We start from the raw sequence: 27,178 nt of genomic DNA, 5'->3' as shown, positions 1-27,178 counted from the left end.
CATTTTTGTTGTTTTAAGTCATTCAGCTACCTTGATACAGCAGCCCTAGAAAACAAATACAATTACCTGCTCACAGAAGAGGGAAAATTTTTTCTGTGGGGTGTATGTGTATCGTGAGTGGGAGACAAAGAAGTGGAAGAATATGCAAACAACTCTTTTGAGAAGTTGGATTCTGAATTATTAAGAGAAATGCGGATATAGATAAGGAAGGGATATGGGGTTAAGTTTATTAAGAGATACCAGAACATGTTTTTTGGTTGATGGGAATGATTCAGTGAAGAGGGAAAGACTGATGACACAGGACAAAAGAACAAGCAGAGCACATATTATACAATTCCATTTATAAAAAATGTTTGAAACAGGGAAATCTATATAGACAGAAGGCAGATTTAATAGTTGCTCAAGGCTGAGGGGAGAGGGTGTAGAAGAAAAAAGCTAGTAACTGCTAATGAGTATGTAGTTTCTTTTCAGGGTCATGAAAATATTCTAAAATTGTGGTGATAGCTGCATAACTTTGTGAATATTCTAAAAACCAATGAGTCATATACCTTAAATGAGTGGATTTTATGGTATGTGAATTATATCTCAATAAAGCTTTAGTCGGGAAAAAAACCAGAATAACCACGTGATCAAAGTCCTTAAAAAGGACGGAGTGGTGGGACCCCAATCATAAGTGATTTGGTCTTTTACAGGACCTTTCCTCCACTGTAATAGGAGGAAGAGGGAGAAGGTGAGTGCATTTAATGTAGGTTTGGTGGTTGAAAGCTCAGGGAATTCCTGTATGATAGCTTCTATTTTCTCAGCTGAAGCTCAGGGTGGTGATGGAGAAAAGAGTGAGGAATATCCGAGGAGAAATGAGGGGGCATGAAATAGTTATCAAAGAACAGGAAATCAAATTTGCTAGAGAAATATAGGTTTGCAAAGACAGTAACATGTACTCATCTAATGTGTGACCATTAAATTAGAAGCAAAACCATTGACTCAGTTTTTCTCTAGCAATACTCAATTACTTCAGAGTAGGCAGAGAGGCTATGTTCAACCAGTACTGGAGTTTGCCTAGCACACACAACACAGGAAGAGGCAAGGGAGCCAGGGGTAATTTCAGTCAGCGCTGTGGCACTGAGAATGCCTACCAATCACATATCCCAAATGTACAGAAACTGAAATATAAATTTGGGAAGATCATGTTAAATCACTTACTCAAAGTTACACCTATCATATGATGATTGTCAGGATTACAATCCATCTCTGGCTAACTCCAGAGGCCACACACAGACATCGTTTGCTATCTGACTTTCATACTAAATATGCATTAAATAGTGACTTTGATACAGCAGGGGTATATATTCCATAATCTCAAATGGAAAAAATGAGCTCTTAGTCAACCCAAAGCCCTCAACCTATTTCCCCAAGTAGCACAAGACACTAATATCCTATTTATCAATCCTTTAAGGAACTCATATTAATTGTGGCTATCAATCCATTATATGAGGTATTTTTCTACCTTTCCTAAATATTATGCTGTGATTCACAGTAAAGCTTTGAGAACCAGCTACATTCTCATAGTTTTTATTTTCTTATCTCATCTTATACTTGGTAGATGGGACACATACATGACAGAGCTTTTACCCCTTCACCTCTCAATATGCTTTACCATGTGCAACTTTTTTCTAATATACAGATTTTTCCTGACCTCTTAGGCTAACCTACTTCTTAGAAGACATTTTCACTTCATGAGAGGAAGATGATAGCTATACATTTAAACAATGTGATTGCAAGATATGATGTTACTGTGCAAACAGCAGACATACCATTACAGTGCATTCTACCCTCTTTTGCCTTAACTTACAAGCCATGTAAACATTTTTAGGGCAGATTTTTTTATTTGAAAAGTAAATTTGGGGCAAAATAGTTGCAAGCTGACTGCTATAGCACAAGTATCTGGATAGTAAGAGTTCATAGGGAGGAATAACCAAACAGTTTCAATGTAAGCAGACACAGGAACTAGAAAAAAACAAGACAATTTGACACTATTTGGCATAACTGCGAACGGGTGTATTTTTAAAAGACTCAGAATGATGCTCATAAATTTGACCTGAAGTCATCAAGAAATGATATCTATTTCAAATACTCCATTTACTAAAGTAAGAAAATCCTTTCTAAAATACATTTTATATTATCAAAAATTTTAATGGCTCATTCTAAGGTACTCTTACACAGAAAGTACAATATTTTTGTAGTAACTGTTGGCAAACAACAGTCGTAACATAGAGGCAATACAATAAAATCTAAGGTTAATGAAACCTTAGTGTATACTCCAAGATTAGTGCATTAAATTCTCCTACCATCCATCCCTATATTTTTAGAAATGTGATATCTCTGCATTTAATTGTTTGGAACCTTGAGTTATCACACTAAAAAAATTATTTATTTGAATTTGTAAATATTTATAAGGTTCAAACTTCAAACAGTACAATACAGATAGAAGCCTCCTGCCCTGCTGCCCATCTGCCTAACTCTCATTACCTACCCTCCAAACAGGAAACCCTACAAGTTTCTTATTATCCCTGAAGGGGGAAAAGAAATCACACACACACACACACACACACACACACACACACACACACACACACTTCCTTCTTTTTTACACAAAAGAGCTTTTTCACCTGACAATATACCATGGAAATCTTTCCATAACCAGTACTTACAGAGCTTCCTCATTCATTTTCTTTTTTGTAAACAACAGCACAGTATTATATTGTATGGAGAACATACCAAAGATTTTATCCAGCCGTCACACTACATATGAGCCTTTTCCTTCTTTATACCCTCCTTTCACCTCTCATTTGACAAAATGCGCTATCCTTCCTTTTCTCTGCAAAACCCAGAAATTTCAAGTCCATGCAAATTCATGTTCAGTAATGTTTACTGAATGAAGGAAATGATGAGACATTTTCAAATACATTAACATACAATTTTAAGAAAGGTTCCCACCCACTGGAACATTTTATTAGCTACTTTTGAATTACCATGGGAATATGAAACAGGGATGTAATGAATTAAATATATAAATGAGATTATCAATATCTAACTTTGGCTGATGATTTAAACACCTCTACTTTCTATATTCTGAAAACATTTTATCAGTAGTTTGCATGCATCAGGTGCTAAATAAATGCTGACTAAATGACCAAACAGGAGAAAAAAGATATCCTCTAGTAAGGGTATTAATTATCAGTGAAGTGAACAAATGGCAGATGAGGAAAATGATTAACAATCGAAACAGAATGAATATTTTTATCCTTTACTCTTAAAGCACTACACATGCACTTTTTATTTAGCTCACCCATTTGTTGAAAAAGGAGACAAAGCCATATCCCTTAGACTTTCCTGTTGCCATGTCTTTTACCACTCGGGCATCTCTGAAATCAGAAACAATCGGAAGTTTAGGTTTGCAAACTCTCCTCTGGATATCAAGTGAGAATTTCATACACAACTCATTTTCATGTTTCATCTTCATTAAAACGAACCTTTAATGTAAATTCACCTTTTATTCTATAAAATTTATCATGTATTAGCAAATGAGGCTTAATTTTATAAACATGCAAATCAATAACTTCTTAAATATACATGTATACATTGTACAGAAACTGCCTCCCACTTCAAAAAATTTTTTAAATTTTAAATATTAAGCATGGTAAAAGCAGCTATTCACATGAATTTTACTTAACTTATAGGGTTCACAGGCACACTAAATGAATGGCTTTCTTTAACCATGCAATTTATAATTTGCTATTTGATACTATATACTTACTACCTAATCATTAAAAAATTAAAATAGAAAACTGGAAACTAAAAGAATGAAAAAGTTGTATATTCCCTAAATTAATTAAATTTTTTCATTTTCTCAGATCAGTTCATACCCCCCTTCCGGACTATGGGTAAATTTTGAGAACTTGACTTTTCAGAAACGTTAAATCATTGAAGAAAAATACTAGACACACACTTTAGTTTTATACTATATAAGAGAAGATTTTATACTAAATTCTAAAATAGCAATCATATAAGAATGATTGGAAACTATAAGATATAAAAGCAAAATTTTAAAAAGTCAGAAAGTAAAAAAGCACGCCAACATTTATCCACTGTGAACCGTAGCTTGTAGTTAGCCAGGGCAATTCTGTCCATTCTTCAGAGATACTCTGCAAAATAACCAGAGCCCTATTATTTGAGATTGAGTAAAAAACCCAGCCATGATAGCTAAAACTCCATACCTCAAAAAATTGGACTCAAATTGTGCTTCACAGGCAATCTGCTTTTAAGTTAGCCAGGTATGTCACAATGCTTGTTCTCTCAGGACACATGAACAAAACAGGCACTTTTACAACAAAAACCCAAGTCAGAAAGCCATGCAATATAATTTTATATTAAAGTATACATAAGCATATTTTGATCAATTTAGGAGTGATTTATTAAGTGTTTAGGGTCAAAATGACAAAGAGGTGAAGGTGAAAGGGGAAAACTAATGCAAGCCACTTCTCAATATGTAAAAATACTTATTAAAATTATCTGTATGGTACACATGCATTTAATTTGTAGCTGATTCATTTCTATAGCAAAATTTGTTAGACTACCCTAAACTCAAGGAACAGGAAAAGTTTAAGCTATATAAATTAGGGAAAGAAAGTACTGTATTTTATATACTAAATATTTTAATAGGCCAACATTTACTACACACCTTTTATAAATCAAGCACTGTTGTAGGATCTCTACAGGGAATACCTGACTATCATGAGAACCTTTCAATATATATATTTATCAACTTATCTCCTTTAATTGAAAAAAATCAGGAAATGATGCTACCAACTGAAAATGGTTCCTTCAAATTTAGAAACACTAACTCTTTGGGTAGCCTAAAACTTAGACATTATCTCGACTGAAAATTATAAAACTTAAAGGCCTTACCAAGAAAAAATGATATATACATCAGTAATCATAGTTGACTCTAAGAAAATCTACAGACTATAATTATGATACCAACATATTTAACAAAAAGAAATTATTGATCCTTGATTAAAAAGTAATGAAATTACTAAAATTTGAATGTCATTTAACTTAAACTCACCAATTGTTAAACAATCTTTATCTAATGCCAAACTAAAATTCCCATGCTTTCAGAAAAGCTACTGCAAACAAAATCGAAACATTTAATAAAATAGCATTTAATCTGTTAAAATGTTAGAAAAGCCTTCTCTTTTTAAAGGTAAGTTTCAGAGAATGTTAGCCTTGAAATATATTTAATTCTTACTTATATCTGAAAGGATTCTCTAAGGAAGAAGCAGCAAAGATCTATATCAGAGTTCTTTATCTTTTATGGTCCTGTGACTAATCTGAAAATAGGATAAAACTTACAAAGATACTCCACACCAAAATGAAAACAAGCATAAAATTTTGCATACAGAGATTTATAGAAACTTTGAGAGGCCAAAGGTTAAGACCTTTCCAATCTAGATATTTGAAAGCCAGCTAGAAAGCCAGCTAACCATAATCAAAGCCCTAAAACAGATTAAAAGGAACAGTCAAGAAATTAGAACTTTATTTTCCTGAAGTCAGTTCTAAGAGACAAAGAAAAATGTCACCTAACAGAAGAGTCCACTTGTAAACCCTAATCGTGTGACTGCCTTTAAAGTTGGCCCCTTACTTATGGTCATTCCTTGGTCACTATGCATTTTCATCCTCCTACCAATGAACTAAAACTCTTCAAACGAAAACTTCCAAAATTCAACACCAATACCACCAGCTTTTACTGTCCAGTCTCCTTCTCATCTCTGCTGTTGGTCTGTTCATCAAACCAAACCAAAGCTAACATTTCCTTTTTCCTACTCTTCTAGCTGGAATAACAATAATAAAGCAACGAGAAACTCTAAAAATGTTGTTTTCTAAATTCAATGATTACTTCTAAGAACGTGCAATCATCAACTTATTATTCTTACTCTATTACAGGCATGCTTTTCAAAATATAAAGTTCTTTTATGATGAATACTCCTTGAGTGAGCTTTTTATAAAAGGCCTAAACTATACAATTAATAACAAATGCAAGCAAGACAGTGCTTCACAAAACACTAAAAGGCATTATTATTATTGTTAATAGCAACAACAACAACAAAAGGATAGATACCTGGGAATTAACATTTAATAACTGCGTTTTAGATTGAATTGTTAAGGTTTCTTTTTGTTAAAATATATTAACAGAAAATGCATGGTATCATAGAAGTGCCAAAGGGTCTAAATTCCTTAGTCATAGCACAAGTTCACTAAAGATTATGACCAAGCTAGCAAGACACTCATATAAGAAACAATATGCACAACAGCACATTTGTCTCTTAAAAGCTAATGCTAATTGAAAAAGACTTCTAAGATAATTGAAGACCAAAGATTTATTTATCAATGGGAAAAAAATCTTTGGCTGTTAACTGCTTGAATAGTCTCTAAACAGTACACTTATTCAAGTGAATATTAATACATCACATTCAAGAGTTAAAATTAATGTCCAAAATTCACAATAGATTTTTAAATTACTTCTACGTAAGATTGTTTCTAATATAAAGCATTTAAAATTTATCTTCTGTTACTTACGATATTCTTCCAAATGGTGCAAAAGCAGCTTTTATGTCTTCAGTTGTAATTTCTGGACTGAGATCACCAACAAAGACATGGAAATGATCTTATAAGGGGAAGGAAGGGGAAGTGAAAAGAAAAACATAATTTTAGAATTTTAAAAAATGCTAAAATCTATTCAGTAAAGTATTCTTAAAATAATTTATGGATTATAGTAAAGTATAACACTATCCTATACCTAGACAAATCCTATCAGTTTTAAACATAATGAATCAAGGTGACAATACAGGAAAGATTCTCCTAAGGACTGTGATATATCTAATGGGAAACTGACAGTTATATTTCTACTTATAGCCAATTATTATACTGGCCTAAGAAAATAAACTAATAATAATAAGTTTTGCAAAAAATATATATATATATTTATGACTTCATTACCATTCTAATAGTACTTATTTACATTTATTCAGTTTACCTATGTGATATACTTGGTTTAACCATATTTTGTGAAGAACAATCAAAGAAATACCTTGCATTGCAACAGTTTGATGTTAAAGTATTTGACAGTTTTCTCAAAAGCCAACAGTTTTGGTTGCCCAGACATTACACCATTCAGTTTATGTGAATCCATGTGCAAGTGAACTAAGACTGAAGGCAACAGAATGAAAACAGTAATCCCTTCACTTTATATCAGAGCCATTAAAAAAGCACTGGAGAGAAAAAAACGTTCCCATATGTGAAGTTTTCTTAAAAAGACAATGCTCAAAAAAAAAGAAACACTTTAAAAATACAAAATAGTTGGATCAACACTTTAAATGGACATATATATCAATTCTGACAAAGTATATTTGGAAAGAAAAGTTACCCCTATTTGGCAGGCCTTAAGCAACATATTGGGTTGCCATTTGGGAAACACAGTTTCAGGAGCAACTCAAGCAATCAGAAGATCTGGTATGAAGCACAGATCATGACCTCAAGGAAACAGGGTATCCTGCCCTTCAGTGGTGAAAGTATTTCTAAGGCATCAGCTGCTACCAATGGGGATCAGAGAACTTAAAATACCACCAAAGTAGTGGACAAACCACACTTGGTCAACAGTGGGAAAAAGGGGGAAAAATATTGCCAGAGAGACAAATAGAAATACGACCCCTCCCTCCCCGCTCCCCCCAATATCAAACAAAAAAACTTCAGGTGGTTAGTGAACACCCTTTCAAGAGATTTCATTTTATGTTTAAGAAGATACAATTACCTTGTGAACGCTGTGTGCTGACAACGGTACTACCTGATGACAAAGATTAGATTTGTTCTTAAATTTATTAACACAAACACATTCAATCATATCTTAGGATAACGATCAAAACATTACTGCAAATGTATGATGTTTATATGCTTTACAATAAAACTACTATGTACAATAAACACAAAAGTTCAAAGAGTATAAAATATACTTACTGCTTGTATCTTTCTTTTGACTGCTGGGGGTTGTTGCCCAATTCACTTTGACTTCCTAAAAAAATTTTTCTACATTTATACTCCATAAAAATAAAGGTAATAATCAGATATTACAAGATTTGCATCTATGAACACATAGGTATATGTTTGAGAGGAAGCATTCAAACTTTCTGGTCAAAATTTCAATACTTATTTTTTAACGTACACTTATGCAAATAATGTTAACAAATCCTAACTATACATACTTCTTTGTTAACATTCAACTAACCTTTCTAAAGTACCAATAAATTTTTTTTCTTTTATTCTTCCCCATTAGTATCCAATGTTCCTAGATCTTTCATCAAAGCTTGAATAATTCAACAAATGTCTTAGTATTTACCATGTGCAAGGCACCATGAAGAATACTAACATAAACATACCCTCTAAACGCTTTATCCCAGCTTCTTAATATTAATGTGATCATTTTCTGTAAAGCGAATACAATGCTTCTAAAAAGGAAACAAAACCGTATACAACTTAGAAATTTCCAGTGCAAGTCACCTTCTTTAATTATGACAGCTTACCTTACCCATTATCTTCCGCCCATTCATAGCAGCTAGTGCTGCAGCTGCATGACGATGCTCATAAAACTCCACAAAACAATATGGATCATTTCCAGCTGTCTGTTGAAGAAGAAACACAAAAGCCAATTTTAAGTTTTATACTCCCAATACCTTAAAACTATACAAAGTTTTATACATCTCAGTATCAGGCCATGGAGAATGAAGGGTCTTTTCTGCAAATAAATGTTTCGATAAGGCAGTAAACACTAAAAAATGAACTATTTTTATAGAAAGCTATCTTCTTCAACAGCTTATACTATACTACTATATATAATTTAATCTTTTATTAATGACTAAGTGTTCTAATTAACCTTCTTAAACCTGTTACTAAAATGTAAGTAAACAGGCTCTGAAAACTGAAGAGGTTCTCTGGTAAGTAAAGTTTTAGAATAGGTTTTAGAATGTGGACTTTCTGACATCAAAATTTTTGCCTGCTTAGAAATCTTTTAAAAATAAAAATTCTCGGGAATTCCCTGGCAGTCCAATGGTTAGGACTCTGCGCTTCCACTGCAAGGGGCCCAGGTTCAATCCCTGGTCAGGGAACTAAGATCCCACAAGCCGCCATGCGGCCAAAAAAGAAAAAAAAAACCTCTCTCCTCTTTTCTACTGGTGTTCCAAGTAGTTGAGGTCTGATGACAGGTGAAGCCTGGATGTTTTCTGATAAATTAAAGAAGCAGAAAAAACACCCAATATTTTACACCCATCAGTACAAAATACCAAATGACTTTTTAATTCTTTCCATAATCTCTTAAGCAGAACTGTTAAAATAAGAAACTAACTGAAAAGACTAGGATGATAACAGAAGAAAGAAATATGCCATTTTGTTTCAAGCACAATTAACAGTTAAAAAAAGTCACTGGCAATGATTTTAAAGAATTTTAGAGCAAGGAGGCAACCACAAAATTGATGACATTGAAACTATCCATTATTTTATTTTAAAAACATTAGAGAATATAAAAATGTTTTTAAAATTGTATAATCAAACTAATGCTATATTTAATGGGAATTCTATTACCAAGATCAATGTTGACAGGCATCAGAATGTGGTTAGAAAAGTGGCTTACACCTAAGAGTAGAACAATCAAATAAATAAGAATGTTCATTTTACTTAATTTGTACCCAGAAAAAAAAAAAAAACTACTTTTTAGATTAAAAAAAAATTCTAAGCATATACATTATCAGCCTTTATACTCTAGGGAGTATAAAATTCCTAAATATGAACATCAGTGCATCAATGTGAATAGACTGGAATTTAGACTTTAATAATAATAAAATAATGATAAGGAGGAGGAGGAATAGTTAATCTAAGCCTTTGAGTGACCAAAATCCAAAATTTATACAAAGTGGCAGAGGTAACCTAGCTAGCCTTTTTTGTAGGTCCAGCAGTCATTAACATTTTGCCTAGTGATCTTTAATAGGCAAATATCTAGAAAGACCCAGACACAGAGAGAATAGCAGCCTACAGACCTATGGAGAGACTAGATCAATCTGGGTTTACATCCTTGCTTTGCCCCATTTCTATATATATTAAATAGGAAGGGCTTCCCTGGTGGCGCAGTGGTTAAGAATCTGCCTGCCAATGCAGGGGACATGGGTTCGAGCCCTGGTCCAGGAAGATCCCACATGCCGCGGAGCAACTAAGCCCGTGCGCCACAACTACTGAGCCTGCGCTCTAGAGCCTGTGAGCCACAACTAGTGAAGCTCGTGTGCCTAGAGCCCATGCTCCGCAACAAGAGAAGCTACCGCAATGAGAAGCCCGCACACCGCAACGAAGAGTAGTCCCCACCTGCCTCAACTAGAGAAAGCCGTGCACAGCAACAAAGAACCAAAGCAGTCAAAAGTAAATAAATAAAATAAAATAATAATAAAAAAGGAATAACATCTGCTTTGTAATGTTTCTATTGAGCATTTGTGATAAGGCATCAGCATTAAAATAACAGGCAGTAGGCATTCCATAAATGCTATCACTAAGATAAGGAAGGAGCCCCAGATGAAAGATTGGTTTTAAATTCTCCATCATAGTCCCCTATCTCTCCCTCTTGTCTTTCTCTAAGGGTACAGAAATCTTTTCTTCTTTATCCAAAGGCATACAGATATTAAATGTGATAAGAAAACACTTTAGAAGAGTGTAAAGGACAAAAAACATCTGTTGAATCCATCTATATTATATGTAGGTGACCCTACCACATTAGGAGAAAGTTTTTTTTTTTGGTTTTTGGCCGCACCCTGCGCCAGATGAGATCTTAATTCCCTGACCAGGGATCGAACTGGCATTGGAAGGCAGAGTCTTAACCACTGGACCACCAGGGAAATCCCAGGAGAAAGGTTTGACATTTTAAAATCTGAGACAACAAACCAAAGCCAACTGGCTAAATAATTATTTTTAAAAATACCAAGTAAAAAAAAGTTAAATTGAAATACAATAGAAGAGAAAGTAGTAGATACAGACACATATGATTTTCTTTCCTGGAGAAAAGAAAACCAAAAGTTTAAAGGTAGGAGAGACCAGGGATAAAAGGATTTCTCTTTAGCACTGTTTTTCTCATCAAAAGAATTTTAAGGTGCCTTTAACACACATTATGACTCAGGAATAATACCAATTAGATGAGTGAATTCTATGTTTTTTCTATACATTAAGGTTTGATGGATGGGCACTGCCACAGTACAAGAAAAACTTGCATCATGACCTTCAAAATTAAGTTAACAACACTTTCACAGTATCAAAGTCTATTATTTTTTTTACCCAATTTCCCATTTTAATTGCAATAACTGAATTTCTAGTTTAGCCAATCAACTGATACCACATATAAAACAAACAATTCTGATGCCTCAATACACTTTAAAACAAGAGCCCACATATAGTTGTCATCTGCTTTAGACATGATTAGTACCATTCTCTTCTTTACTTACTAAAACAAACTTTGTGGCCAAAACGGATTCATTACAAATTTACTAAAACCCCAATGAATTTAGACTATATAAACCAATTTAAGAGTTCCTGGAAGTAATGGATTTAAATAATGTATCATGGACAACCTCAAAGAAAAGAAAAAAAAGAAAGTTAACTAAGTAAAATACCCTTACATCCATAATCATTTTGCAGTTTTTACAAGGTCCAATCTGGCTAAAGAGCTGGAGAATTAAAGCTTCTGTCACATCTCGGGAAAGGTTACCAACATATCTGAAACACAAAGAAAAACAATTCATCATTTTAAATTTGCTTCTTTTTTATCAGTTCCTAAAGTTGATTACTGGAGAGTGAATATGGGGAATAGGTAGATCTTTGGGATCTACTATTTGGGAACTTTTTAAAAGTTTGTGAAAACTTCAAAATCTCTTTCAAAACATATGGAAGATACGTTACTTGCAAATATATTAATGAGACACTGTTAGCAGAGGGGAAGCTAGTGTGTGTCTGTGTTTTTATTCAAGGTTGTACAAATAAAACCTGTTGCTTGTTTCTAAGTTTCTAGGCTTACCTTAGGAAGATATGCTTAAAATCTCTCAAATGAATCATTAAATATGTAGAACATTTTATACAATCGATCCTGGAAAGCTTTGCAATTATTTCTACTTCTACAGTATTACTGAGAACATTAAATTTTCTTCAATTTTTAATTCACATGATTTCCCTAAAACTGTCCAATTTAGGTATACTTTGGCTTACACAGTAAACATATTTTTGAAAAATCATGGATAAATCACTTATCAGGTATTGTACATGCTCACAAAAGAATCGGAAACCTTTCAATGGGAAACCTTTCAATGGGAAACCTTCCACTGATCAGTGATAATAGAAAGGGAGTAGAAAGAGTCTAGGAGAGACTTTTAACAGATAATATGAAGTGGTGACTAACAAACTTAATTAGTGTAAATAATGTATTATAAGACCACATGACTGGGATGATCCTTACTTTTTCTGGGGGAAGGGGGATGATCCTTATTTAAAGGGTTTATAAATAATGGGATTTTAAAATGAGATTACCTCCAGACATGTTAGAGTTAGAGGTTTATTACTTCTGAAATCAGAGAATGTTGTCTCCCAACAACTGTAGTTTCTCATTCTTCTGCTAAGAATCCTTCAGGGAATGTGATGAAAGGTATGGCCTCTCTCCCCAGAAAAATAAACATCTATACATGCCAGAAAATGTGGATTCAATTCCTTCCTTCCATTTACCCATTCAACAGAATATTGAATGCTTACTGTGAAGGCACAGGTATAGGTTAAAATGGCAAAGGGAGAAGTGCTGAGTCTTAAGGAACAATGAACAATTCCTTTATAGAAAAATGCTAGTCAATAAATGTAGACAGAGAGCATTAAATTAGCAATGTGTAAGCCCGACTGAAAAACTGACTCAGGCATGAACCATTAATGGATATAAAACTATTAGGTGAAAGGTTGGTAAGAAAATGGATATTTGCAGGGTGCCTAAGTTATCACATAGATCACTTAACAACTGCAAACGGAAAACCCACCTTAAAAGTGAGAGCTTTTGGCCACTTTGACCCAGTGTTCAAACTTTAAATCATTTTATGGATAAACAATGAGACATTGTGTGTACAATATGAATAATATATCATCATCTATGAAGTATTCAAATCAGAAATATCTAATTGACTCTAGCTAAGCTTAAATTTAGATCTAAGTTTACAGGATATTGGGCATATAAAACAATTACACAAATCCAGATGTGGGATATTATATAAGGCGACTTATTTGATTATCTTCAAAAGATTGTCCTAAAAAAAAGTAAAAAGAGGGGAAGACTGTTTTTGATTAAGAGGGACTTAAAAGACACTGACAACCTAATACAATGAATAATCCTTGACTGAATTCTAGATTAGGGTTGGGGGGGGGCAATAGCTTTTTCTTACCGAATTCTAATTAATAAATGTAGAAGAAATGAGAGAAATCACCATTAAAACACCTTAGTAATAATCGCTACTGGCAAGAATTCTTTGATACACCTCCCTCTCTGAAGTGAAGCTTAATTTCCCTCTCCCTGAGGGTCGGCTACTCTTAGTGACTCAATTCTAACTGACAGAGTATGTCGAGAAAAATAGTAGTCAGTGTACAGTGGAGAAACAGTACCCTTCAAAAGTGCCACAGTAATGAAAGATATCTCCTTACATATTACAGGAAAGAGACATGACAACTGAACACAATGTGGTATCTTGGATTAGATCCTGGAATAGAAAAAGGACATTAGTGGCATGGGGAAATGGTAATAAAATTTGTAGTTAACAGTACTGTACCAATGTTAATTTCTTAGTTGTGATAACTATATCATGGTTATATAAGTAAGATGTTAACATTAAGAGAAGCTGGGTGAAGGTCAAATGAGAACTCTGTACTATCTCTGCAACTCTTCTGTATCTATTCTTACCCGACTCTTGTGCCTATAAGAAATCCTAAGGATTGCATATGTCTAAATGAAAAAAATGGCTCTTCTGAAAATTTAATTCTAACATCTGCTTTGCTAAAGGTAGATAATCTAGTGACAAGTTGAACAGTATTTAGGGAACCCGGAGTCTATCATTTACTCTTTGCAAAACTTTAAGATTTTCTCAGAAATATTTTCTAAGTGATTTACGTAGTTTGAAGATAGCTAATAATAATAATAAAAGATACTTTAAAAAGCACTAAGGTCTGTATGGCCTTTATATTTGTTTATTTAATGTGGCCTGCTATATACTATATGTTCCAGGAGGCTTTATCAATTAACTCTACACAGAGCTGTTTAGAGAAAGTCTCTTCAGAGGAAGTTACACAACAACTTGCTCTCAACCTTCGACACCTTTACAATAAACTACAAGTAACATATATACTTGTAGTTCATTCCCATTTTTATATAAAAATGTTTCTTTAGTTGTCCCATACTTTGTCACATACTATTCTGTTTCTGAAGTGAAAGGATTTCCTCTTAACAGCATGGATTTAAGTTACCTGTGTAACAGATTTTTTTTTTTTTAGGCTGCCAAATATCTTCCTGTTTTTAGAGAAATCCTCACCCTGTGGCAAAGCCTGACTCCTCTTCAGAAGATGAAAAGGCTAAATATGGTTATATAGTCTCCCTTGCATGTGATCTGGGCTAGCTCAATTACAGATACCAGTCCTGAACACAGAAGACAAAGATAGGGGTGAAAGAAGCAGAGGCTGAAGAGAATCCACTTTGGTGGCAAACGGCCGCAGAGTTCCATGCCCAGTGAAAGTGGAAGCTGTAGTATCAGGTCCTCAGTAGGTGTGGCAGTAGTATCCTTTCTGGGATGGTCTGTGGCTTGATTAGGACTGTAGGCCTGACAGTTAGTTGTCTCTCTTTCCTGAACATTTTCTAAGCCAGGTTCCATAACCTTCCTGCAAATTCTGGGAGTGTCCAATATCTTTTTAAACAAATTCCTTTTATGCCTGAATTTTTTTGCAGCTTGCGTTTAAGAAAATTCTGAGTGATACAAAAACTGATACTGGAGCAGTTGTAAGCCAAGATTCCCTGTCACAATGTCAACTGGACTACTAAACAAAAATGTAAATTTCTTACATTTATGTAGTTTTAATTTTTCAAGATGCTTTTTATTCAAGAACGTTAAAATATCCCTTTCTATGTGTTCCATGAACTTTTTGTTAACAGCATAGACTGAAGTATCCCATGTTGATATTTATTATATCACCTCTGAGATCATGTACCAATCTTGTGCAGAACTAGAAAGTAAACATCCTCCTTGGGCAACTGGATAAAATATGAGTATAAACTGTGTATTAGTTAACAATGCTGACTCCTTAATATGTAGTCTCCTTAATATGAAAATTATATTGCCGTTACATAAGAGAATGCCCCTATTCTTAGATGTATTTAGCCCCTAAGTGTCATGATGTCTTCTCAAATGGTTCAGCAAATTTGGCTAACTATTAGCAATTGGTAAAGCCACATGAAAGTTATCTAAGTCTACAACATACTATTTTTGCTACTTTTCCATAGGTTTTAAATTTTTCAAAATAAAAAGCTTCCTGAGGGAATTCCTTGGTGGTCCAGTGGGTAAGACTCCGTGCTCCCAATGCAGGGGCCCTGGGTTCAATCCCTGGTCGAGGAACTAGATCCCACATGCATCCGCAACTAAGAAATCTACATGCTACAGCAAAGATCCCGCATACAGTAAAAATAAAAAATAAAAAATAAATAAATCTAAAAAAAAGCTTCCTGAGAAAATTCAATGGAAAATGTCATCAATGCTAGTGAAAACTTGACAGTTCTGGATAGGATTTCATGTCAATTTAATATATATTTTAAAAGCTGATATTAAGTTCAAACAGTTATAACATTGGAATCCAAAACATTTTAAATATTCATTTTGATTAGTACAGCTCTAGAAAATTTAAGCTACAAAGAAAAATTTACAAGGCAGAATGCTGTATTGGGTTTGTTATGAGCCACAATCGTTGTATAAAAATGCAGACTTTAAAAAAAAAAATGCAGACTTTGATATGAGGCCTCTGAAAATCTGAGTGAAAAACATGAATACATTTTAATCTAATGATAAATTTTGTAAGAGTAGATTTTTATTTTCATTCATACTATATATCTACTATCTAGAACCCTGCCTGGAATATTTAAGTGCTCTATAAATATTTGTCAAAGAGGTAACTGTACTCTCTCAGAATTACTTTTGAACATTTGCAATTTGCTAGGGAATTAACCCATTTTGCCTGAGTCACTCTAGTTCAGGGGGAAAAGGTGTATGTCTCCTACTAATTATGAAATTATGACAAGAGTATATTATATGTCACAGGGAATACAGTCAATATTTTCTAAAATAACTATAAATGGAGTATAACCTTTAAGAATTGTGAATCACTATACTGTACACCTGTAACTTATATAACATTGTACATCAACTATATTCAATTAAAAAAAAAATTATGTATGACAGTAAATGCTTGTTGTACATAATACAAATACTATATACCAGCATCATAACCTTACTATTTTTTTTTAATTAATTTATTTATTTATGGCTGTGTTGGGTCTTCGTTTCTGTGCGAGGGTTTTCTCTAGTTGCGGCAAGCGGGGGCCACTCTTCATCGCGGTGCGCGGGCCTCTCTTGTTGCGGAGCACAGGCTCCAGAGCAGGAGCGCAGGCTCAGTAACTGTGGCACACGGGCCTAGTCGCTCCACGGCATGTGGGATCTTCCCAGACCAGGGCTTAAACCCGTGTCCCCTACACTGGCAGGCAGATTCTCAACCACTGCGCCACCAGGGAAGCCCCAACCTTACTATTATTTAACAACTGTCTACTCTTCACAAAGGACACTCTGTTGCATGATAGCTGAAACCCTCTTATTTTATCAGCTAGCACCTCCTTCACTTGGAGATCAGACCATATGCAGCCAGCCAACTCTTGGTACTCCCAGGGGATTGGTTCCTGGACCTGCCCCCTCCCATGGTTACCAAAACCCATGGATGCTCAGGTTTCTTACAACTGGCCCACCATATCTGAGGGTTCCACTTCAGTGGATACAGAGGGCCAACTGTACATAAACCAGTCTGAACGGAAGTATCTAACACTATGCCCAGAAGACTTATTAATAAGATATCCATGCTCTCAGGACAGTTCTCGTTTTTAATTATATTTTACAACAAACTAACATTCTAGATGGCTGATAATTACGCGTTTGCAAATTAAAGTTATTGCCGACTTCACTCTCATATTCAACATCCAAACCACTGGCAATTCTCTATTTTCAAAACATTTCCAGAATCAAACCACTTCTCACAATACGGTTGACCCTTGAACAACATGGGTTTGAACTGCGTGGATCCACTTATACACATGGAATTTTTTCACTAAATATGTACTACATGATCCATGGTTGGTTGAATCCACAGAAGCAGAGGTCTGACTGTAAAAGTTATACATGGATTTTTGACTGCTTGAGGGCTGGAGCTCCTAACCCTTGCCTTGTCCAAGGGTCAACTGTACATTTCCAGAGTACTGCTGACAAGAAATTGAATACTGGCAGTCTCTAACAAGGCACTGCTGAACACTCATTTGTGGCAAAGGAAGGCACTTCCTCTGAGCCATTCAGGTACACAGGTAATACTGAAATTCAGACTGTATCTTACCCTCAAGAATGAGTAAAATCTTGATTCACTGCTTGAAACTGTACCAGTTTTTAAAACAAATTTATTGATCACTTACCATGGACCAGACATTGCTAAGAACATATTAAAAGCCTCTGACTCCCAAGGTTTTTCAAACAAACATTTTATATTAAAAATAGAAACATTGCTGGGAAAAATTAGGGATGAGCACCTACTCATATTTAATCAAGATTGGTCTGACTGGAAGAATGGGAGTTTTGGTTGAGAAAGGTAGAAGCGAGGGAGGGGATAATAGGAAATGTTAAAGCATGGACTACTTTGGGGAAAAGATTTTTGGATGGGGTGTTCTAGTAAAGCATACAAAGCAAAATTAGTCATGAATGTAAGTGTCAAGAGTTGAGGACAGCAGAGTTGCAGGATGATGAACAAAAGGGTATATGACTTGGGATGAGTTACTTAAATTCTAAGCTTAGCTTTTCCTCAGCTGTAAAATGGACCCATTTACTGCAGAATTCTGATGAGGATTACACAAGCTCATAAAGCACTTAACAGAGAACACATGGCAAACGGTAAGTATTCAATAAATAAATAATAATTTAAAATAAATAAATAAAACTTCATTAATTCTCCTGCAATGGTTGGTCCCCTGTGCCCAAGCTAGTACTGCTTGCTTTTGTAGACTGGCCTGGGAAAGCTTAAGTTGTCTTCATTATTTGATACTCCCAAATCAACGTACTAAAAAGGTTAAGTTCTCAGATTATTTTTGGCAGTTTCTGAAATTAAAAATTTCAAAATAAGAATCTTAAAGACATTATAAAAGATGAGTTCTTAATCCAATATGCTGCTGGCTATCATACTTCTAGCGAAGAGGCAAGAGGGAAAAAAGGTTTCCATAAACTCTATGGGGCTGATTTTTTAGGGAGTATTCATCTACAGATACAATCTTTCAAAAGACAAAAGTCATGCGCTAATTGCTGCATCCTATTAAAAAGACACATAATGTAACTAACATTATGAGATAAACTATCAAAAGTTTACCTATTCATTAAGAAAACAAGTGACTATATTTCTCATATAGATTACAAAACTGAAACTATTTTGGTGGCGAAAAAAATAATTGATTACGTTGTACTTCGTAACAACTGTGATATCCAGAGCGTTGCAAAAAGAAACCTAAGAGTGTATTTTTATTGCCTTGAGTTCTCAAACTGCCAGTATTCTAAGAACAAAAACAAAAAAGCTACGTCAAAAACTCATCGGGCTTTTTCTTCTTTTCGAGAAAAGCAACAAAGGCAGGATCACCTCAGCGGATAATATTTCGAAAAAAACAAAGGAGAGGGGGCGGGGAGAGCAACACGACAAAGAAAAGATCCCAAACTAAGATCACTTAACACTAAGTCTAAAAATTCTCAGAGGTGACTAAATATGTTAAGGTACTTATCAATTGTTGCTTCATTAAAAACTCCCCGCTCCTTCAACGACATGTCAATCAGAAAAGTAGCAAGCGACGACAAAAATGCATTATATCCACTTCCCCTCAGTTGATATATACCTCCGGGGTCGAGTTCCATTTTTTAAAAAGCAGTTTCAAAATCCTTAAGGGGTCCGATTTGGGGCTTTTTGATCGGGGGAGGGGGTGCCACAGAAGGAAAGCCACAGAGAAGTTCAAGAAAAAACATTTGGCTTTTTTCCAGTTGGCAACTGCGAGAATAAAGTTTAAGTCCCTGAAAATCAGTATAAGCATTTTCAAGACAAAAATTCTTATCAACGAAAGACAATGAAAGAAAGAGTTTCTAAAGAAAATGAAAGTAAAATGAAAGGGAGACGGCCGTAAAAATCAAAAGAGGTTAATCGAGAAGCGGGAGAGGGGGATGGGGGGAGAGAAGAAAAGCGTAGAACAAAAAGGCTAGCCGAGTTCTAAAAACGGGTTTGAATGACAATCTTTTCTCCACGCCTAAGACCACAGAGGGCCCGGGACGAGGCCAAAAGCCACGCTGTGGGGTAGTTACGGTGTAGGGACTAATTTAGAGGGCTGAGCCCCGTCTCCGTCCATCTCGTCCCCTCACAGCCCGGGTCTCGGTCCCTAGGCATCCCGGTGAGCGCTAAGGAGAGGAACCCATGATATCGCGGCGTCCGCGGGGAACAATAGGCTGGGGAGAGGCGCAGAGCCGAAGCTTCGCTCCGGGACCAACACCATCCCGCCCCCCTCATCGCTGCCCCAGACTCACAGAGTCTTAGGCATTTCGTCCTCCATGGCTGCTGCTGTCGCGGCGGCGCCTCCGGGTCCAGCTCTCTACCCTTTACTACCTCACAAATCTTTCGAGCTGCTATGTCTGTGAAATAGCGGGGTTTCTCGGCGGACCAGAGGTTACTCCGCCCCCTGCTTCGGCGGCAATTACACTAAACCACCCGGCCCAGCGCGAACAATGAAGCCCCAACACAAGATGGCGGCGAACCGGGAGCCTTGGAGCAGCCAGCGAAGTGACCCGGGCCGCGCAGGCGCAGAAGAATCTTGCACTTTCAACCTTCTGGCCGCCAGGCTGCACCTCAGTCCTTATATTCAGTCGTTGCGCAGCCGCTCTTCCAGCGACGCTCGGGGATGTCTCAGACTGCGCAGGCGTAAAGGTTAACTAGTTCATGACTTGAGTAAACTTTTTTGAATTCCACCTCCAGATTCGAATGTGTCAACAGTAATTTATAGTGAAATATAAATCTTCATGGAAATGAAAAGTAGTGTTTCCAGAAGAAGAAAGATTATAAAAATTATTTAAGGGAAGGACAAAATTTGGATGCGCCGCCCGGGAATCGAACCCGGGTCGCAAGAATGGGAATCTTGCATGATACCACTACACCAGCGGCGCTCACGGAAACTGCTGTTGCTGAAATGCTTTAGGATTACGTACAAGCAAACGTTTATTCCCGGAAGATTTGTTTATTTATTTAAAAATAAAAGTTAATTGAGAGTCCATATAATCTGTTACTTTTCATATAAGAAATGATTTCTTTTCTCTCATTCCGATACAGTTGAATGGATGTTCCTGCTTTTTCTGTACGGAAAAAATCTCATTAAAAAAAATTTTTTTTTTTTTAACTTAAAAGAGTTTCAAGGGACTTCCCTGGAGGTGCAGTGGCGGGACTCGGCGCTTCCACTGCAGGGGGCTTGGGTCCCATCCCTGATCAGGGAAATAAAACCCGCAAGCCACACCGCACGGCCAAAAAACAAAAAGTTTCATTAAGAATTTGTCTTCTTCATATATACACTACCAAATGTAAAACCGATAGCTAGTGGGAAGCAGTCGCATAGCACAGGGAGATCAGCTCGGTGTTTTGTGACCACCTAGAGGGGTGGGATAGGGAGGGCGGGAGAGAGGGAGAAGCAAGAGGGAAGAGATATGGGGATATATGTATATGTATAGCTGATTCACTTTATTATAAAGCAGAAAGTAACACACCATTGTAAAGCAATTATACTCCAATAAAGATGTTAAAAGAATTTGTCTTCTTGGTGTTAACCAAATTTTTGAGAGCCTGGAATGTATTTCTAGATCTTAGCGGAATTTTTCTTTATATTTGAATTTCCTTGGTATATTCAATGTATACTGGAAAATATTTAAGAAATAGTTATTTAATGCAAGTAGGTCCCAAGAATTCTAAAACCAACTGACTCAGAATATATACAAATTTCAGCCCTCTTCCAGGGAAGCAGAAAAATTAGGGCTCTGAAATGTACTTCAGTATACTCATTATGTATTTTGTATTGCATTTTATAAGTTACGTAAAAGTTTTTAAACATTGGAAAATGTACATGCCCCAAAATGTGGTGTTTTCTTTGGACTAGTTCCTTTAGACTTCGATACTTTTGGATAACCATTTTTAGAATTGTCTTTAGAATCTGGTGCACATTCTTGGGATTTTATTCAAAGATATCAAATATTAGTCTTTTGGGAATGAATAAGACAAATGTTAATAGTGGATAGTATTTTAAAACAACTTTTTGAGATGTAATTCACATAACATACATTTCTTCCATTTAAAATATACAGTTTGGGAGTTCCCTGGTTGCCTAATGGTTAGGATTCCGGGCTTTCATTACCACAGCCTGGGTTCAACCCCTGGTCGCGGAATTGAAATCCCCCAAGCTGGCAGCCAAAAAGCAAAAAAAAAAAAAAAAAAAAGGAAAAAAATGTATAAAGATAGAACGTACAGTTCAGTGGTTTTTTTAGTGTAATCACAGAGATGTGCAACCATCTCTATAATCAAATTTAGAACATTTTTCACCCCCAAAAAAATGAAACACTTACCAATTAGAAGTCACTTCCTGTTCCCCATTCCACCCCTCGCCACAACCCACTAATCTTCTGTCTCTACAGATTTGTCTATTCTGGACATTATATTGTCCATGAAAAATTTGATTAATAGTCAATCTAAGAAAGAAATAGAGAATTTTATTTGAGCCAACCTGAGGATTATAGCCCGGGAGACAGTCTTTCAGAAAGCTCTGAAGACTTTTCTGCCCATTAGAAGTTAATGCACAGGGCCGCCCGAGGCTGCTTCCGGTCAGGTGAGCTCCGGTCTGTCTGCGCTGCGGCAGGGAGGCCGCCGGATCAGCGAACCAAACCAATGCTGGGTGTGGAGATGGTGCCTCAGCGTCCTCTGGGAAACGAGCAATGGGAATTTGCACTGGTCTCCTCTAAGCCATCACCTCATCTCTAACCTGGCTCAGGATGGGATCAAACTATCAGAGACTTAAGGTGATTGAAATATATGACTTGACTAAAGTAAAGTTAAAATATTGTGGTGTGCATTTCAATTCTCAAGCCATAGCTCCCACCACTGAGCAGATAGACCAGTTTTTCGGTGCAACCCATCCTGGCGTGTACAACTCCACTGAGCAGCTCTTCCACCTCAACTTCAGAAGACTGTCTTTCTCTTTTCAGCGAGATTCATGGACCGAGGCTCCCAAGTACGAACCCAGTTTTGCCCATGGTCTGGCTTCTCTCCAGACAACCCAAGAAGCAATTGTGAAACGAATGTACATCTACAGTGGAAACAGCCTACAGGATACCAAGGTTCCCATGATGCCCCTGAGCTGTTTCCTGGGCAATGTGTGTGCTGAGAGTATAGATGTTCTTTGAGATGGAACTGGACCCTCAGGTTTATGATTTCGCCTACTCGCCACAGGTTGCGGACCCAGCGTATTAGCAGATGCCAAGATGTGGGTATTTGAATTCTTAGTGTATTTTGGCAATTCCTGCCAAGATGTTCTTAGCATGCTTAGCTCTCCACACAAGGTCTTCTACAAGTCAGAAGACAAAATGAAGATTCATTCTCCTTCTCCTGATAAGCAAGTTCCATCCAAGTGCAATGACTACTTTTTTAACTACTTCACTCTTGGAGTGAACATCCTCTTTGACGCGAATATACTCAAAGTGAAGAACTTTGTCCCACACGCCAATTACCCTGGACATTATAATTTTAACATTTATCACCACTGTGAGTTCAAGATCCCACTAACTGTAAAGACAGAAAACACAGATGGTCAGACCGAAACATGCATGACCTACAGCAAGGGGGGGGGCAACATCCAAGAGCTTCTGGGCCATCCTGTGGAGAAGCCTGTTGCCCTGCACAGGTCCTCCTCCCCAGACAACACCAACCCCTTTGGCTCCACATTCTGCTTTGGTCTTCAGCGGGTGATCTTTGAGGTCATGCAGAACAACCATGTTGCCTCGGTGATCATTTATGGCCCTCCCAGGCCTGGTGCACACCTGAGGACCACGGAGCTCCCCTAGGATCAGCACCACCCATGCCCCTCTGCCCCATGGAACTGTGCCTCGCATCCTATTCAGCAGGCCACCCTGTGGGTTTTCTTGGACACCTTGTCAGTGTGGAAGGGCTGTTGTGATATTTTGAGTTGGAGCTCAGGCTGGGTGCTCTGTCATGGGGTGAGAGGCCCAGATATTCCTCTGTCCATTCTCAGCCTGCTGGTGCCTACAGGGGACACAGATTGCAAAGAGAAGCACAAACTCTGAGCCTTGATACCTGGACCCAGGAGCTCTCGGCTAACATGTAAGGGGAGAGTGGTCTGTCTCCCCTGACCCACACACATTGGGAAAACTTGGGGCTCTTTCTGTGGCTGAGGACCCAGGCACCCAGGACAAGGACAAGGTCCTGCCTTTGGCCCAACATTGCCACATGACCCTTAAGGCAAGCAGGTATCATGTCCATAGTACTTGGTTGCAACTTTTGTACTACATCCACTTTAGTTACTGGATGAGCTGGCTGTGGCCAAGGTGGCCCACCTGCCCTTCCCTGTTTCTTTCATGCATACGCTCCCTGCCAGGCCCAGTAGGCACACCCAGCTGGTTGAAACACAACTTTCTCCCATCAAGGTACGTGCCCAGGCCTGGTTCCCACCTCTCTTGCAGCCAGGCTTCAAGGCCGCCTGTTCCCCTACTCTGCCCCAACCTGGCTGGCAGGGCTGCATGTTTCCATCCTGTTTGCCTCTTCCATTTAATGCCAGAGTTGCAGCCAGAGACATCGTCCTCCTTTTTTGTGTTTCAGCATTCTGCTCTGCACTGTGGGCTTGGATCCCCTTCCCCGACTCTGGGCAGTGTCCCCTGGCCAGGCCCATTCATAGCTCAAGTCCTCTGGGGCTCAAGGAGGGCTGGGCTGCTCAGTCTCTTCGTGGAATTTGCTAAGGAAAGTAGCATATGTGCTTTAAAAATATTAATCCTTTTGAAAAGAACTGAGAAAAGAAATGTATAATTTTATTCAATTTTTAATTATTTTCATTTAGCAACTTGAGATACATAGATGACAATTTTGGGAGTTTTTCAAATGTGTGTACAGATTTTTGTAAATATGACTCTTTTGTAATTAACTCATGTACAGCCTCATCCTGTATAGTTTAGCAATGAATGTGCAGGGGACCTGCCCCGGGCGCCTGTATGGTGCCTGGGCCTACAGCCAGGCTTGTGTGGCATTCCCATGACTTTGTGACTGATTGGTGTCTTCCCATGTGGACTGTGGCCTGGCCAGAGACCCCCCCACAACCCACTGTGCGGCAGCCAGGACTGTTCCCATCCTCTTAGAATGGGGGAACCTTCCTCATGCCCTGCCTGTACCCCTCCTCCAATAAAGACCAAGGCCCGGGGCTTCTCTGGTGGCGCATTGGTTGAGAATCTGCCTGCCAATGCAGGGGACACAGGTTCGAGCCCTGGCCTGGGAAGATCCCACATGCCACGGAGCGACTAAGCCCGTGAGCCACAATTGGTGAGCCTGCGCGTCTGGAGCCTGGGCTCCGCAGCAAGAGAGGCCGCGACAGTGAGAGGCCCGCGCACGGCGATGAAGAGTGGTCCCCACTTGCCGCAACTAGAGAAAGCCTTCGCACAGAAACGAAGACCCAACACAGCCATAAATAAATAAATAAAATTTTAAAAAAAAGACCTATGCCCTCAACAACAGCTTACCATGTGCTGTTGCTGGGATGTCTGTACTTTGAAAAAAAAAAAAAAAAAAGAGAGAAAATGCACAGTTATATACATTTTGAAGACAAAGAGTTATATATCAAATGATGTATTGACAGTTTACATAGTCCAGATCTGCATGTACAAGGCAAGTAGTGAGTCATCTTGATTAAGGATTAAGAAAGGAATGTGGGGATTCCCTGGCGGTCCAGTGGTTAGAACTCGGCACTTTCACTGCCCAGGCTGTGTCCAATCCCTGGTCGGGGAACTAAGATCCTGCAAGCTGTGTGCTGCAGCCAAAAAATAATAGCAATAAATAAAATAAAATAAAATAAAATACACTTGAGCTGGAAATGAAAACCCTCTTTAGTTGAGAAGGAAAAGAAATAAAACACCACCATGTTCAATGCTGCCTCATCCCTCATGTTATGTCTGATCCCTCATGTTATATCCTAAGGAATTACCTTTCTGGTGCCAGGAAGAATTGCTCTTTACCATCAAGCAGGCATTCTTGTGTCTTTTAAGGAGATCTGGTTTATGTATAATTGTAGAAGCACAGTGCACACTAAAAAGGAGTATTGGCCCAAATGAGCAGAGAGAAAGTTTTATGTTTAAAATTTTTTTGTCCTGCCTTAAAAATAGTTTTATTTCATCAATTCCCTCTTTTGATCATTAATGTTTTGATAGAAAGCATTAGATGATCAAATATTTGGTCCCTTGATGCCACCTGTGGTTGCTTACCTGCCCTGGGTCTGTCATGTCCTTCCATTCCCAGTTCTAAAAGCCTGGTTCTTTCTTTCCTTTTAGGGAGATTGTACTGGTGTAATGTCTGTCAAGGACTGACTGTGAATTCCAAGTTGCCCAATAAGACTATGTCAATTTTACATTGCATGTGCATTGTGCATGTTCATTATTTTATAGAGAACTATAGATGTAATCAATAGTTTCAAGCAGTTTAGATATTATTTTAGTAGAAGTTGGTGATACATAGCACGAAATGCAAGAAACCATCACTTTATAAGTTACACAAACTGTAGTCAAAATTACCAACAGGAGTAAGAATGCCATTAGTAAAGATTTAAAGCAGGACCCCCCCGAACCAAACCTTTTTCCTAGTATTTCTCCTAAACTGGGAAGAAGATCATTTAGAGTGGAAGTTTGCGTTTTCATATGTGTCACAATATGGGTTATATTAGAAGACTCTTGGGAAGCAGTTAAAATATCTAGGGCCATGTGATTTTATAGGACCTCTTTTCTCATCGTGGAAACTTCTAAATTGAGCAAGCTAATGGCTTGGTTACTATCATTTAAGGCTTGCTGGGTGAATTTTGTTAAAGCCTCTGTGAATAATGACATCTTCAATTCCAAGTGAAGGGATAAATATTGTGGCCAAACGATCATACCAGTGGAAGACTGATTGATCCCAGTGTGTTCACATTAAAGGCAAATTGGCAGGGACAGTTTCAAAGGCTACCTCTAGGTGACCTTGCGCATGAGTAAAACCAATTGTGCATCTTCCTAACCAACCTGGGGAGAGCCAAGGCCATAAAATTGTTTGATAAATCCATTGGATCCTAGTAGGAGCTAAGTAACATATATATATATATATATATATATATATAAATTTATAACCATTACCTCTTTTTTTAATTAATTAATTTTATTTTTATTATATTTTTGGCTGCATTGGGTCTTCGTTGCTGCGCACGGGCTTTTCTCTAGTTGCGGGGAGCAGGGGCCACTCCTCGTTGTGGTGCACGGGCTTCTCATTGCAGTGGCCTCTCCCGCTGTGGAGCACAGGCTCCAGGCGCACGGGCCTCAGTAGTTGTGGCAAGTGGGCTCAGTAGTTGTGGCTCACGGGCTTAGCTGCTCCGCGGCATGTGGAATCTTCCCGGACCAGAGCTCAAACTCGTGTCCTCTGCATTGGCAGGCGGACCCCCAGC

General features: G+C 37.5%; 1 protein-coding gene, 1 non-coding gene and 1 pseudogene across 9 annotated transcripts in view; 1 reads left to right on the top strand and 2 right to left on the bottom strand.

The window, feature by feature from the left end:
* The window catches only part of TIA1 (TIA1 cytotoxic granule associated RNA binding protein), a 29,912-nt gene extending 9,616 nt beyond the window's left edge, over window positions 1-20,296 (bottom strand). Inside the window, exons 1-8 of one of the 8 annotated variants that reach the window (XM_036872652.1) lie at window positions 19,995-20,276; window positions 11,757-11,853; window positions 8,634-8,732; window positions 8,071-8,125; window positions 7,868-7,900; window positions 6,637-6,724; window positions 4,137-4,202; window positions 3,348-3,422 (exon numbers count right to left, since the gene is read on the bottom strand). In XM_036872652.1, coding sequence (XP_036728547.1) covers window positions 4,166-4,202; window positions 6,637-6,724; window positions 7,868-7,900; window positions 8,071-8,125; window positions 8,634-8,732; window positions 11,757-11,853; window positions 19,995-20,020 — 435 coding nt within the window. In that variant the 5' untranslated portion in view covers window positions 20,021-20,276 and the 3' untranslated portion in view covers window positions 3,348-3,422; window positions 4,137-4,165. Of the gene's footprint in view, window positions 1-3,337; window positions 3,423-4,136; window positions 4,203-4,274; window positions 4,300-6,636; window positions 6,725-7,867; window positions 7,901-8,070; window positions 8,126-8,633; window positions 8,733-11,756; window positions 11,854-19,994 lie in introns of those variants that run through there. The other 7 variants (XM_036872646.1, XM_036872645.1, XM_036872647.1 and 4 more) reach the window with 7 other exon arrangements.
* A 260-nt stretch (window positions 20,297-20,556) lies between these two features.
* Window positions 20,557-20,627, bottom strand: TRNAG-CCC. Its single transcript has one exon. It is a non-coding gene; the product is annotated as a tRNA-Gly (tRNA).
* Window positions 20,628-22,386: 1,759 nt separating this feature from the next.
* Window positions 22,387-23,558, top strand: LOC118905687 (annotated as a pseudogene).
* Window positions 23,559-27,178: the final 3,620 nt, after the last annotated feature.

The sequence above is a fragment of the Balaenoptera musculus genome, chromosome 13, assembly GCF_009873245.2.
Source record: "Balaenoptera musculus isolate JJ_BM4_2016_0621 chromosome 13, mBalMus1.pri.v3, whole genome shotgun sequence".
Taxonomy (NCBI): domain Eukaryota; kingdom Metazoa; phylum Chordata; class Mammalia; order Artiodactyla; family Balaenopteridae; genus Balaenoptera; species Balaenoptera musculus.
This window is presented reverse-complemented; position numbering and strand designations above follow the sequence as displayed.